The 16,057-nt window shown below is 40.4% G+C and overlaps 1 protein-coding gene across 1 annotated transcript in view; it reads left to right on the top strand.

The window, feature by feature from the left end:
- The window catches only part of DPP6 (dipeptidyl peptidase like 6), a 408,745-nt gene that overhangs the window by 311,194 nt on the left and 81,494 nt on the right, over positions 1-16,057 (top strand). The window contains exon 8 of the mRNA XM_086467441.1: positions 11,452-11,572. Within this exon, the coding sequence (XP_086323567.1) occupies positions 11,452-11,572 (121 nt within the window). The remainder of the gene's footprint in view (positions 1-11,451; positions 11,573-16,057) is intronic.

The following is a 16,057-nucleotide window of genomic DNA, read 5'->3' as shown; positions in this document are numbered from 1 at the left end:
TCTCACTCCATTTTATTCAAAGAATTCCACTGGAAAAGTGTTGTGGGTTTTTTTTTTTCCTTTGATGATCTGCTCTTTGGTTACAGTGGCAATAGTGTCCTACATTTATTTTCGCACATCCTTGTCATTTCCTTTGGTGTAAGCGGGCTTACTGTGTTCAGTGGTTGTGTCACCAAAGGGAAGCTTTGGAACAGTCAGTGTTACGGGAACAGTTGTGTCCCTTCCCATCTCAGCATTCTTGGTACTGCGTTTTCATCACTGGCAAAAGAGCAAGGTATTTAAGATAATTGAAGATGCTACCATAAATGTTACTGAAATAAGATATAGGTGATTTTATTGTAAATAAGATGTTGCTCTTTTTGTGGGTATGAAAGATTTCAGAGGAAAAAATGAAATTGATTATTTGCCATAGAAGTTTTACTAATAAATCAGAAAAAAAGTTACTGCTCTTACATCCAAATATGAGACATGGGGTAGTGTTTAGGGCATTGTCCCTGGAGGTGAGACACTGCCATAGGCTTCCTCTGTGACTTCATATATGTCACTGTTTTCTAGTTAAGCTACAGCATGAAGATGGCAATATATTCCTACCTTACAGTAGACTTACAGAATTAATATATTAAATGTTGCGGATGTTTACGCTGTGCATTAGGGAAACTGAGTATGTGCCATCAAGAAATGCATGTGTCCATGGACTTGCTAGCTTAGAACAATTCACCATCTTGTTGCACTATAGGACAAGTACTGAATTCTTTTCCTTTATATGTTACCACATTTCATTATATGCTACTGCAGTTGCATAAAGTGCAAAATTCCTAACAGTTCAACAGTCTAGCATAGGGTCAGTTCCACTGAAAATAATTCCCTTCTATTACGGAGATAGAAAATGTTGATATTCCTTTAATTTCAGTTGTGTTTTGTAGATATTGAACATGTATCTTTTGTTAAGGGCATTTTTCATTTCAGAGCTCTAACAGCTAGAAGTGTCTAGTTTAGGTCTGTGCATAAGGGTTTCTGGCCTCTTAGAAAACTGTGGTTGCTAGATGATGTGCATTGAAATAAGTGCTTATGAAAAGTGTTGATCTTCGAAAGCTGCTATTTTGTGCCATGAAAATAGTTACCTTTTACTTTACATAGCAGCAGTCAATCACGAGAGTGTGATTAAGTGACTGATGTTGGGATGCCACAAGCAGGACTAAGCAGTGCCGTCTAAGGGACTGTGGAGTAGCTCACCTTTGTTTGTGGTGGTGGTCCCTCCTTGCCCAGAAATTGCTGTTCATCAGAGCCATGAGACAGCTTCAGGAACAATTCTGTTAGCTCTGCTCTTCAGCTGCTGGAATAGATGATGATCATTTCTCTTACTAAACATCATATTAAAAAAGAATATCACAGTCACTAGCTCACTGTCCAAGGTCAGATGTGTACCTGGAGGAACCCTTAAGCTCAGTTGCCAGTTTCTTTATGCTGACAAGTAATCTCTGTGCTCTCCTTAGCCAGATATTCGTTCTATAACACAATAAAATATTTAAAATGAAACACTGTATCATCTCACATTAAATAATCTAATTTATAGTGATGCCCTACATAACCATCAGTGATATTAGGTTACAGAATACAAAATAATCCATCAAACAGAAGTTAAAAGCAGAATCAGAGTTCTGTATTAAATGGTACATTTACTGATACATTCTTTAATGTAACAAGGCAGTTATAAATTAAAATAACCCTATTAGAACCCAGGGCAAGGAAATCCAAGCAGACATGGTTCTCTTCGTTGCGGTGAAATAAACCTTTTTTTCTTCCCTGAAGAACAGAAAATAGGACAGTGTATTTTTCTTGAAACATATATTTTTAAATCTCCAGAATCATGATAATTGCTTATTTGTCTAGACTCTGGCAGATTCTAGGTGTGATCAGAATCCATACATGTTGTGGACTACCCTGCTCACAGAATACAAATGGAAATGCACAGTGTTTGTAGTGGTACAATGTCAAAAATTTAGAGAAGCTTGTAGAAACCTGAGAAAAATATTAATGCATTTAAGGACTTAAGCTGGGAGAAACAAGGCAAAAAATCTCTTCTGTGCCCAATTCAAAAGGAAAAAAGTTTGGGAATGTGTCTCCAGATCATAGAATTCAGTCATTACTCCTACAGTCCATTGTATGGGACTTTGTCTCGAGTATCGTTTTTGCAATTTTGGATTGCCTCTAAAAACCTTAAAAACCACAGGATCTTACAAACTCTTCTGCTTTCCGAAGGGGGCCTTCTGATTTCTTGGAGAAAAGGTCTCCAGGCTTTGCTGAATACTGTGGACACACCACAAATATGATTTAGTAAGAATGATAATCTTAGAAAACCTTAACTGTTCCTAGCAAGGAATTGCAATATGTAGGTTTTATATAACATGCTTAATAGCTAAATAATGTGACTTACAGCAGATCGATATTTTCCCTGGACTTTCTTTTGCTGCTGACATACCTGTAGAAGCCACTCTTATTGCCCTTCATGTCCCTCACTGAATTCAGCTCCAGACAAGCTTTGGTTTTCTTAACCCCGTCCACGCACAATCAAACAATGCCTCTGTATTCCTCCCAAGTCACCTGTCCCAGCCTCTATCTCTTGTACGCTCCCTTGCTTCTACTAATTTTTTGTGCATTGTTTGAGATGGGACTCCTTCAGTCCCGTTTGCCAGCGGCTCTCTTGTCCTCATCTCCCTTTTCTTGCCAAGCTGGTCTACCAGTTCCTTGCCTGACTGTGGGCCATCATCTCCCTCCCCTGCTGTTCTGGGTTTACAGCTCTCCTCCTCAGGCACAGAGCTCCCCACGTCAGAACCAGGGCACTGAACCTGGTCTGTAGCTGCAGATCCGTCAGCAGAGCAGCACCCTTCCTCATGGTGCCTGAAGTCACTAGCTCCCAGCCTTTGCCTTCACAGGAGTCTCCAGTTCAGCCCAATCAGCTCAGACTCTGCCTCTCCCTCCTTTTGTGCAGGGTCTCAGAGAAGATCCTTCAGCATCCTTTTGGACACCTCTGATGTTGAAGAGTCTTCTGACCTTCTCCCACTGCTCCTTTACTTACTCCACCCAGGCCCACCTCCTGCAGGCAAGGTGATCATCTCCCCCAGCCACAGAGCGAAGACCTGGAGAGCCACATCCTTTCTCAAGAGCTCTTAAATGGGACCTAGACACTCTTCATAGAAATAGAAAATATTTCTTTGCTTGGAGACAAGAAAGAATGCTTTTCCATTCGTTCTGACTTCTTAGTCTCTGTTGATTGCATGCAATGAAAGCAAAATTAAGTTCTTAATGTTTATTTTACAAGGGATGTTAGCAATTTCCAAGATATATGGCTAAAATCAGGATATCTGCACAATTTGCAAGTGGTGAGTCTTCTGCACTTCCTTTCCTAGATATGTAATCAAAGCCACTGAAGGTTTTTCATTTGTCTTTTACAGTAACTGTGATGGTTTTCCTTTGCAGAATAAATTACATTTCCTTTCATTGCATTGATTTCCATGCAGTTAATCTCTTACACTACTGATATCAGATGCATACAAGCCTTCGATCTCCAATAACAGTCATGAATACTGGTTTTGATGTGTATATGGATCAGAACGATTCTTAGGTGCATCAATCTGTACTACTGTATTCTCTGATTTTAGTGGTCCCCTGGGGTGTTTTCAGCTTCTCTGTCCTGAAAGCCTTCATGCAGAATCATTTTAAAACTGGTGTAGTCCTCACTTTGGTCCAAACACCACCTTTGCCCATCTCTGAGCAGGGTAAAGTTGAATTAAGAATTCAATTATCTATTTGTTGCGTACCTTCAGAAACTGCTATGTCTTCTAAATCCTTGTCTTATTACTTTGAGTTAAACCAAAGATAAACCCTGAAATGAAAAACTGAAACTGTAGCCTTCTCTGTCAATAATTTATCAAGATGTGATTCTTTGCAATGTGTTGATCGTGTGAAAGAGTTTCATTGGTTCCTCACCAGTTTTAAGAATGACAATTTGAGTCTGTAAAGAAAAAAAGCTGATTTAAAATTTCTTTATCATACTCCTATTGTAATTGTTATCCATCTCTTTCCTAAACCACAAACATGAACCATTTGATGGAGAGAAGAAAAATATTTTGAAGCTTTTTTTCTTAGGTCTTTTTTCCTACCTGCTATCAAGCTATATATAAATGGCAACAAGAAAAGCCTAATTAAAATACTAGCTCTGATTGTGTAAGCTCACTGGTGAGGGGCACTTTGTGGTTTTATCACCCTTTTTGAAGAACTGATAAGAGTTGGTGTAATCATGTCATATGCATTAAGAACAACACTTACGACAGAATGCATTAATGGAAGCTATTTGAACATCAAAGTTTCCATTTTATAAGGTTCAAAAGAAGAAATTTGCAGAGTATTCATTAAATAATGCATAGTCAATCAGCAACAAGCTTTAGAAGTGATTTTGAATTGATCACACATTTTTCTGCTGCAGTTGATTTAAGAATGATAACTGCAAAATACCAAGACCTTTCCGGCACAATGCTTGTCACATTCCCTTGATATCCCAAAGTGAAAACACAATTATCTATCTGCTTCACAGTGTTGCATAGACAACGATGGTCATTGTAATTCTGTCTAGTAAGGACAAGTTTTAACTTGGAGAAAACAACAGGGAATCTTTCTTTGCAGTTTTTAATTTTCATAGTCCTCAGCTTCCAGGTTTCATATGGCAGTGGAAAAACAAAACTGTCTTGAGAAGGGCTATCTCCAGAATATTTAAGTGGAATTAGAGGGCACAAGAAATGGAGGGGAGAAGGGAGAGGTCTTTCTCTTAAGGAACCTTAAATTGCATGTAGATTGATTTCATGCAGTTGAATCCCCATTAACATACCATATTGATGCAGTCCTGCACCATGCAAGGACATCCTGACCTTACAGAAGTCTGGATTTACTTCAAATTATTAACTTAATTTGCCCATATATATACTTGTAGGGCTTGGGTGGTGAAATGGGTGACTGTTACTAACAAAGTTTGATGTGATTGGGGTTTAGGTAGAAGGGCCCAGGGACTTGGACGTGATTAGGACTATGAGCAACGGCACCGAGGCAGTAGTCATTGAATATAAGCTACAGTTCTTCTTTTGAGGCTGTTCCACCCTGCAGCAGGAGGAGAGGGCTTTTGGAGACTTTGAAGGATGTGAACAAGGAAGCCAGAGTATGGCTTTTCAGTAGGTCTGGGAGGGACGATGGTCTCTTCTCCAAGATCGTTTTCACCATGCGTTTTGGTTTTTTATTCCCATATTAATCTACTGGTGATCTAAATTAAATGCGTTCTTGTGCTGCCATTACCCTCAAAGAGCTAATGGACCAGAGCTTAAGTGGATAAAGACACCTGACATTGGCTGTTTGTCGGCTGTTTGTACTCAGTGGAAGTGGTAGATCGCTAACATACATGAACTGCATTGATTGGCTTTGATTGGACTTGGGAGCACCCAGCACACCATAAAAGCTGCTGGAGAATAATCCCTGAATACTTTATGCCTTCACTGGTACCTGCATCTCACTGCTGAGTCTTCTTGGCATCTAAGGCAGACTAGATCATGCCATCTACAAAAGGCCACAGAAAGTCCTGAACAAGATGAGGCAATACTGAATCCTACCAATGTACCTTGAGAATGTGCAATGGCAGCTGAACAGAGCAAAAGACATACAAGAACTGTTTTTCTTTATTATTCAGCAAAATGGATTTTACAGTAGCCGTAGGCCTTTGCAGAAGGAAGTATGAGTTCAAGTGTTGAAGCTGACCATGTTTCTGCCAATAAACAGATCAGTTAGACAAGCAGTTCATGGCAGGATGACGCACATTTTCGATCTCTTCTCTTTCACTCTTCACAATCTTATAACAGTCCACCTGATGTGACATAATTACAGTAAGGATGATTTTATGATTAAGGCATTGGGAATAGAGCTCAAGCTACCCAAGTTTGACTCATGGTTTTGCCAGTCTTCCTGTGTGACATTTAAAATTGGATTTGCCTGCTTAAACATAGGCTCCTAGAGCACCTCAGCTCAATAGTGTTAAAAGTATGTAGCCTCTAGATGCTACTCTGTGAGAGCGGAGACTTCCATATGTCCCGTATCATATCTTCTAGACATGAGGGGGCTTAAAATGGCTCTAGATGCATATTTGGGCAACTGAATCTTGTCTTTGGTGTCCTTGTCTCTTATTTTTCACATTTTGAGTGGAGACAATAGTACTTCTCTGTCTGTTAAAATGATATGCTGTTGGGGTAAGGACTGTATTTTCTGTGCATTTGCTCAGCATCTACAACAGTTAAGTCCGTGGATGATTACCTTTACACAGATGTTTTTTACTGATTCTGAAAAATAAATATGAACGTTTCTGAGAGATGCACAGAACTATAAAATGAATCTGTTATTTTATTTATTCTGCAGAATACACCCTCAGGTAAACTGGTTTGCCAGCAAAAGAGCAGATATGGAGAGGAAAAAATAAAAGAAGGCTTTAACATTAAAAACAGAAAACAATGAAGTGCATTATATTGGATGAGCAGAGAGTAACATCATCTGATTTGCAGTTATATTTCCCCACTTACTGAGTCTTCCATTTTGTGATTGATTTTTTTCAGCCTCCAAGGAAGTTTGGACTGGTTTGGATAAAACAGTGTCAAGGCAAGACTTCATGTATCTGTCTATGCATGAAGGCCAATGCTTTTTGACTGAGCTCTCCATGTTAAATGGCCAACCTTTCCATGTTAACTACTTTTTTTTTCCTAGTTAAATCTCATGGGCTGGTTTGCAGTGTGGAAGGCTGCCTTCTAATGTGTAGGAAACATTCACACTTCTACAATGTGCTGATAATTTAAAGTAATAAGCATCAAGGCATAAACTTTATGCTTGGGTATGCTAATTTTGAGTGATGTCGCTCATTCAGTTGACAAGTTATACATGTTACAAATGATGAGGTGAGGAGAACATAAACTTAGAATGCCACCCTATAGTTGGAAAATAGAAGCAGTAAAAATGCAGATTAGCGCATATGAATTTATTTTCTCTTAGTCTGTGAAGAAATAGGAACTTTACTCACCTCTTTGGCTGGAAGGAAGGTGTGTTGAAAAACCGTAAAAGGAAGTGTAGTATTCATCAGCTCAAAATAGTTGGTCACTGTGGCTTTTGCAGTGGTCTTAAAGAGATTATTTTCATTAGATTCCTGAAAAGGTCTGTAAATTAATCCATTTAAAAGTACGGGTATTTTAATTACTGCAGCATAATTATTTAATACCACTCTGGGTTGGTTTGGTAGGGAACGTTACTTTAGAAGCCCTTAAAATGTTGCAAAAACATTTTAAACCATCCTCCTTAAATCAATCAGTGTTGTTAAGGCTCTTGTATGTTTTAAGTGAATTAAGTTTATTTTATGTGTGACTTAAAATTCTCCTTCTGTCTCAGGCTTGTGGTCCAACCAGTCTAGTATTTTTTCTCCACTATTGTGTCACACAAGGATGTCAAACGATTTCAAGTAATCGGTTCTAATACAATTTGCAAACAGGCTGAGATTTCTTCCCAGGCCACATGAGTTAGTGGTGTGTTGATATCTGAGGCTAAAGAGGTTGTATCTTATACGTAAAGTTTCCGGTGACATTCTGAGCCACGTAAAACCACCAGCAAAATCCCCATTGATTTTTGTTACTCTGGGATTAAGTGGATGTATTTAAAAAAAACAACCAACCAAAAAAAAACCCACAACTTTATCCTAGTCCACCTGGACATTCCAGTTATCTTTGTTAAATTTCATCTTTTGAGCAGGGAGAGAATGAAGTTCTTGTTTTCTGTTACATCCAGTGGCAAAAAGTTCCACGTGTTAATTCTGATTTCATTAGGAAAAATATTTTTTAAACAGCTTTCTTCTAGGTTTCATGGGTTTCCCTGTTGATTTGGAGAAATTAAAGGGTGAAAACATCCTTTTCCTTTTTTCTGTGTCCTCTCCGTTATCTTGTAGAGCTTATGTCTTTCTTGTTTATTCTATAGAGTTTGCAGTTTCAGTTTCTTCATTCTATGTCTGGATGTTTTCATTCTTTTCACTTCTTTCAGAATATCTTCTCTTTCCTCTGCATTGAATGTGCCATGATGAAAACAGACATTGTATGCAATGTGAGGGTATCTTTCTGACATAGCACAGGTTTCTTTTCCATGCCATTAGTCATGCTCAGTGTTGGACTCTCTGGGCTGTCCATGACAAAAGGTATATATAGCAAGAATGTTGGGGCTAAAGTCTTGCTCAAATATGCACACTGAAAGAGAAGACACCGGGAATCTTGGGTCTGGTCTTTGTCTCCTGTACAGTCTCCTGTACACAGAGTCATAAAACTGAGCTTGACCCCTTCTGTTGTCATTTTATATTAATCTAGAACTGCTATGAAAAGCAAGCATAAAATAATGTGAAAGTGATGTCTATAGATTTTTAATTATTTTTCTTTACCAAAATTTCTTATCCTCTAATTAGCCCAAAGGATTGTGATCATTTGATAGAAAGCACAGCTTTGATGTCATAAAAGCAAAACAGTAAAAAATATTATATAGGTATTTCGTAATATCATCTAATATCTTTCTAACCCAAAATGTGAAGTAATCCAAAGATGTTTCTTTTTGATGAATAACGGAAGTTCAAAAGCTTTTTCTTAATTTATAAGATACATTACACAGAAATCTTCCTGGTGCTGCTTCAGTTATCTTTTATCTTGATTATGGGTGACGTTTTTAGGGTACAAGGCACTGTAGTTAGCAGGATAATTTTAAATTCTCTATGAGGTGCTGCAGTTTGGCTCTGAATTAGGAGACAGTTTGCAGTCAGAGCACTATATTATTTTTCCATTGCAGCTACCGAATACCTCATGCAGCCTGATTAGTGCAATGAAGCTTTGAAAGACACAACAGTGAAGACAGTAAACAGCAATGCTTTACAAAGCAAAAGGCAGGAACAGGTTGTCAATCCACCTTCTTTTATTTCTCCTGTAAATTCATTTAAAATTTAATACAGTACAAAGTATTGCAAAACTGTCATTTGCTGGGAGAATCTGGGCAAGGGAAGGGTTGCATCGCTTGCATAACTCCACTTAATTGTGTGCCTGTTGCAGAAGAGCCCCCACTCAAGCACGCCCAGCATGTTCAGCTCTTGAACGCAGAGATTTGGATTTGTTTGGGCCCAAAGTTTCTTATTCTGCTTAGTCTTCCTGATTTTTATGTACGTTTAAGCTTCAGCAACCCTCCTGTATGCAGACTGGCTAACACAGAAAATTCTTTACTTGACACACCCTCATCTAGCTTCTCTGATTACTAAAAATCAAGGTAGGAAAGAGAATGTAGTATGTTTCACAACGTATTTTTTACCTTCAATGTGTCTTTTCTTAGTCTAAAAGGAATAAAACCAAGCTACGGTTTCAGTCATACTTTTTACCTTTAGGCATACTCACTATAACTGCTGCCAAAATTAAATCAGGATCTATACTTTCTTCTGGAATTTTTCCAGCTCATCTTTAGGTGAAACACAGACCGTAATAGGATGTGAAACAGAAGCTGAAAGCAAATATTTTTCCCAATTCTGTCTTTTCAGGAGCGTAACATGAGAAATTGCATTTCAGTATCATGGTAAAGATACCTAACATTTATTCCATTATCTTCAAGTATATAAAACCCCATCTGTAAATGTCTACTAAATTATATTAAAAGTTTGTCTTTCAGTCTAAATGGCTTTCTGATATCCTGTTCAGTACATCTTTGCAGTCTGAATGGAGTTTAAAAATCTCTTAAAAACAAGACCTCTACTCTAAGCAGGGCGTGGTTCACTTTGAAGTGAGGAAGGGGTAGGATCTGCGTCATCCCAGTTCAAGAAGGACAAGGAGCTACTGGAGAGAGTCCAGCAGAGAGCTACTAAGATGATTAGGGGACTGGAGCACCTCTCCTGTGAGGAAAGGCTGAGAGACCTGGGGCTCTTTGGCCTGGAGAAGAGAAGACTGAGAGGTGACCTTATCAACACTTATAAATATCTAAAGGGTGGGTGTCAAGAGGATGGGGCCAGGCTCTTTTCAGTGGTGCCCGGTGACGGGACAAGGGGCAATGGGCACAAACTGGAGCACAGGAGGTTCCGCCTCAACATGAGAAAAAACTTCTTTACGTTAAGGGTGACAGAGCACTGGAACAGGCTGCCCAGAGAGGTTATGGAGTCTCCTTCCCTGGACATACTCAAAACCCTCCTGGATGCGGTCCTGTGTAACCTGCTTTAGGTGAACCTGCTTTAGCAAGGGGGTTGGACTAGATAGATGATCTCCAGAGGTCCCTTCCAACCCCTACCATTCTGTGATGACAGCAAAACCCAAACCAAAGCATTTAACCAGACGATAAAGTCTGTGCCATGGAACAATATTTTTTTAAATGGCTGGCTAAAGTTTTGCTCACTGATCAGCACTTAAGCAACCAGCCTGATTCCCAAAAGCGTTCTCATAGCAGTAGATCTAATGACACACACCAGCTCTGTGAGCAGGCGTTTGCAGAGGCAGGCTTAGGTACCCGATGGCGATCCTTGGTGTGGGCCTGCCCTTGCCTTCCCGAGGAGCTGCGAGGTCCCATGACATTTTGGTCATGTAATTGTTCATCAACCTGAATCTGCTAGATTTTTGTAACAGGAAGGGAGGGGTTTCCAGAGATGGGCGGGAGGTTATGGCAACTCCATCCATGCTGGCAGGGACTTGAGACCCCATGGGAGCCTTTGTCCCATCTACCCTGGTTCCTGTAGGAAGATGACCTGGGGACCAGGGCAGGACGGGAGGTCTAGCACAACCCTTTGGGTCCTTGGTGCATGTGCATCTCCTCCAGTGCTGAAACACCAACCTCCTCGTGCTTTGTTGGCCAACGTGCTGCAGTCAGATAAGCTGCACCCTATTCAATAGCACATGTTGTCTTGTTGGATCTGCATTAGACTGAATTTGGCTTTATTGAATAGGTTGCCAGCTGTGTTTTAAGGAAGCATGAGCAGCTGGAAACAAGTAAGAAGCCATTTCCAGTAGCCAATTCAGTCACCACATAGCATCAACATCAGCTCTGCAAACTGCTACTGTGTCCTGGACCACTTTTTCAAAATCCTGAGTGATGGCATTCTTCATTTCATGCCCTTTAACTGCACTGTTCAATTTCTGGAATGAAGACAGGAGCAAGAAAAATAAAGCTTGTGTCAAAGGACCAAGGCTTCAGATTGTTGTAAATTAGCATCTTTCTATTAGTTGATGGCATTGGAAGCAAGCTGTGGAAATCCTTTTTTGACAAAAGACGCTATAAAAATGTGATATGTGATTTTGTACTGCCAATTCTTGTAAAAGCAAAATGCAACATTTTATAATGGAGCCACTGCTTAATGCTGTTCTCTTTTTCTTTTTCCCTTCAAATCAGATATTTATCTTTGAGAATAACATCTATTACTGTGCCCATGTGGGGAAACAAGCCATCCGAGTGGTCTCCACAGGAAAGGAAGGTGTTATTTTCAATGGGCTCAGCGACTGGCTGTATGAAGGTAGGACGCAACATTTAGGGCAGCAGTTAGTTATGAGTTTAAGTTACACTCTAGATTTACAGAACTGGCTGGAATTAGATGTTCAGTATTGCATTTCTGGGGACTGGTGGACCACGGAGCTGAAAATCTGCTATTCTAACAGTTGTCTGAAGTGCTGGACTGGAAATAATGTGAAATGATGTAAGAATTCTGTTTTCAGGCTGGTTTTCTTTCCCTTAGTCCAAAGGTAATAAATCACTGAGCTTTAATGAACAGAACTGCTTCATTATTTAATGGCACCTGCAATCACTCTTAGACGTGCCAGTTTTCAAATCACAGACAAGGACAGAAATGGAGAGGGAAAAGAGTTTTATTTTAAAGGAAGACGTGTGGAAACAATTTTACTTGATTTGTTGTTTTCCCCATCACTAGGTAGGCCCTGGAACCTGCCCAGGTCTTGCTACCTAAAAATTTTCTAAAATCAGACAGGTCCTCACAGTAATTGGCTTCTTTCCCTTGAAGATGGGCCTGATGGGGTGGAGAGTCATTGCTGGAGCAGTGCTTTACCTTGGTCCTTTCAGCTGGCAAATGGCCATTTAGGTGTCTGTGAGCAGCTGCTTGCAAAATAATCTCACCTGCTCACTAGGTTAGGAGAGGATTCCAGCCATACCCAGTTCTTTCAGGATATGTTATAGGCTTTTAAGCTCATACTCTATCAGAATTAAAATTATAATATATTCAGAGCATATATATATATATATATATCACATGCACACAACATGCATCTCTCTCTGTGTTGCTGGCTAATGCTGCCAGCAGTTCCTTTTCACAAGGCTCCTGGTTTTGGGACCTGGCAGTGTCTCTTTCCTGTGACACAGTTTCCCTCTAAAGTCACACTTTCTCCTGCAGGTCCCAGCACAGTCCCAAGCTTTTCTTACTTTTACAGAAAGTGTCCAGATACATCTATCAACTGTGGCCTGTTAGCTGCTCCCAGTCTCCTTGAGTCTTAATGGAACACAATAGGTTGCAAAATGCTATTCACCATTAATTGATGTAGAAATGCGAATCGCTCCTTAAGTTACTCTGTATCACAGCTAAGCTGGGGCTGGTGGACTCAGAAATGAGGGAATTAAAATAAATTATTTTGTTTGCCCCTCCCAGAGAAGCTGGTCCCATAAATCAATGTACAAACTCATCAAATACATCAGTGGAAAAATCTGATAGCAGTTTATATTACTTTTTATATTCAAATGTGTGTTTATGCTGTACCACATAATATTTGCAAGTGAATGTCCTCCTTGTGAAGCACTTTGTAACCAGAGGAGTGGCTCAGAAGTTACGAAATGCTAATTTTCTTTAATTTTTATTTATTCATTAATTTGTTGCTGAAGTTGGGGGCAGGCCTGTTTGACTCTGTAGGTCAAATGTGCATATTAGTACCCATATTTTGCTGATAAACATCATTTAGTACATAAGGTCTTCTCACAGAGTCTCGAATGCAGCACCGTGCTGAGAGGAGTTTGTCAAGCCGGTGAACTCCAAGCACACCGGCAAGCCCGTGATGACACTTGTTTTGCTGACGCATATTTTTATTCAATTATGGGATTGCTCAGGCAGTTTCTTGGCTGACACTGACTTTCAGGTTTGTCCTTTATAATGAACTTTCTTGTTAACTTTATGTTAATGTACGGAGGTATGAAGTGAATATATGATCAAATATGGTCTGGTTATACCAGGCCAGGTTCTGTAACCTCTCTGAGCAGCATGGCATGTACAGAGCAGGACCACTGATCCTGCTATTCACTGGGAGTATGTTTTGCAGAAATTAGGATATAGCATCCCTTTGGGTATGTTACTTTGTGTCCGAGTAGTTTATATTGAAATAAAAACTTCTCTTACTCCCCAAGCAAGGTGTAGAAGGACCCACAAGAAAACCTGAGATATAAACATTCCCAAGTGATGGGGTGCAGAATCTAAAATCAAATCCAGAGCTGGACTGTGTGAGCTGACCTCTTACACTACGTCACGTGTGCAGTCCTCATGGAGGTAAACCTGGGACTGGAGTCAGGACTGAGGATTCGTGGCAGGTGCTTGAACAAGCTGTGGGGCCATGGGATTGGATGGATCTGCAGTGTTCAGATGTCAGCTCTCTTCATGCTTGGGTGGGTGAAGTGGGATCCCAGAAGAAATTGGGTATTGCGTGGTGGTAAGTGGTTAAGGACCACTGGGAGATGGGTGACACCTTCCCAGAGGCATCCATGGGACTTCAGGCATTGTTGTCAGTGAGGCTGAAGTTTTACCCTAGCAGCAGCTGGGATGCCCTGCCAACACACTGTTACCAATGTCTTTATTTTTCCAAATTCTCTCCTTTTCTTGGGTGCCTCATCTTCGGTGGGATAAACAGAAGCAATTTCAATCCGAACTCACCTGATTGGAATTGTTTGATACCTGCGCAAGGATCAAAATTTACCACTTCAAGGCTGTTTTTCCTCTTCTCCCATTCCCACTGATGTTTATAGATGTGTCTACCCCACCTCCCTAACGGAGCTGGGTGGGATGCTCAGACCCATGTTTGTTTGCACTGCCGCCGTCTCAGCAAGCGACCAAGATGGAACGTTGAGCATATGTAGAAATCTCGTTCCATCTGTGCAGCCATCTCCAGCAGATAGTCTGCAAAGGAGCTGTGAGAAACACCGAAACAGGATCACAGAGAGTTCAGCGCGCTCCTCTTCCATCGTGTGCTCTTTTTGTTGCTGGAGTTCACCGTCTCCAGCAGCGGCAGCGGAGCCTCCCTGCAGCGCCCACCGGGTTACTGTGACAGCTCACGACCTGCTTCTCACTTCCCCTAAATGCAGCGGAAAAAAAAAAAATTCTTGCTGTTTTCTATATGAGGAAGGCAGTTTTTAAGTTTTTTTTTGTCATAATTGGCAAGAGCACATCAACAAAAATCCCCGCCATCATTTCTGGGAGCTGTTTGCACAGCACACTATGCAGATGGCAGTCCCAGAAGTCCCACCGTTTGGGGTAACTCCTGACGCTTGATATGAATGGTAGACCCAGAGGGAACACTTTTCTTCATAACGTGATTGCTTTTGTCACGACAGAACAGATGCACTGTACTATTAATCACAGTTTTTTACTAAGTCCGGAAGCAGAGCAGATCTAGAATAGATTTGACAGGCTTTTTGCCCTGGAAAAATGCAGAAGTTCATTTCAATTCCAGTTAAGCTCTGCCTTTGTAAATCTGCCAAAGGGGAAAAAATTTCTTCGAGGTATTTATGCTGATCTGTAGACTTTTGATAATATAGTGAAAAACATTTCAAATCAATCAGAGCTTAATCTACTTAGTGCATTTAGCTGGAGGGTTATAGATTGATACATAGATTACTGTAACATGAAAGCATAGATTAAACATGGCTTTTATTACTAAAATAAGCATTGACAATGTTTTCATAGTCTGACTTAACATTTTCGGAGCTGTGCCTGATAGATGCTTATACTAAAATGGAGTGATATCCTACAGAAGAGAGTTTAAAGTTCTGCAGCTGAAACCAGCTCAGCATTTAAATGCATAGCACCAGCAAGGAGTGTTTTATTTTTCAGTTTGCTGTATGATCATTGTTGGTTTGAGAGAATGTTTTAGCAACAATAAGGCTTAAAGATAATTTTAAAACAAGTGGTGATATAGTACAAAGTACTTCCAAAGTGATAGGATAAAATCATTTATATGTTCTTTATATGCATAGTACTTTAATAAAAGTCATCTACATTTTGAAAAGCAAGGTGCAGGTAAAATTCATTTAATTTAAACCCTTCGTTAGAGCACTCTTTAACAGAAATGAATTCTGTCATGGTGTAATTAAAGTGTCTTCATTTGCTGCCAGGCACTTGGGGAGATCATTCAGATGCTGTGAGAAAGGGTGACAGTGAGGGGGCTCTGCCAGAGGTGACCTGTGTGATCCCGCTAAGTGACAGAAAGAAGGTTGTGATGTCACTGTGCTGCAGTTTGGGAGCTCATTGAGTTTATTTCTGTTTGGGAGTATGTGATGCTGAATCCTGGGGAATGGGGCAGGAGGACCTCCGTTCATGCTGGCACGCTGCTGCCAGACTGGTGACACCCCAGCAGGGTAATTCAGGGTCCCTTTACGTGGCTCTGCTGATCAGGACAGGGACATTTTCTGGGCTGCACTACTTAAAATCCTGGTGTGACCTCCTTTGAGCAAGTTTGTGTTCACAGATAGAGGTACATGGCTCCTGGAGAGCTACTTAGCATCTCAGCTTCTTGGAAATCATGGGGGAGCAGGATGCAACACGATGGCGTGTCCTCCTGTCACCAGTGGGAGGGGAAGGAAGGATTTTCATCTGTAGATTTTCATCTATCCTATCTACAGAGCGTGAAACTGAGGGTGTTCCTTGTGGTTTTTTGCATGTGTCCTCAGATGTACGAGCAGTCCCTTAGAAGCTATTTTGCGACTTGGTCTGCAGGACACGTTTTTGATTTTTCAG

The sequence above is a fragment of the Leptosomus discolor genome, chromosome 6 (assembly GCF_034619465.1).
Source record: "Leptosomus discolor isolate bLepDis1 chromosome 6, bLepDis1.hap2, whole genome shotgun sequence".
Classification (NCBI taxonomy): Eukaryota; Metazoa; Chordata; class Aves; order Leptosomiformes; family Leptosomidae; genus Leptosomus; species Leptosomus discolor.
Note: the sequence above shows the minus strand (reverse complement) of the source record. Positions and strands in the feature narration are given on the sequence as shown.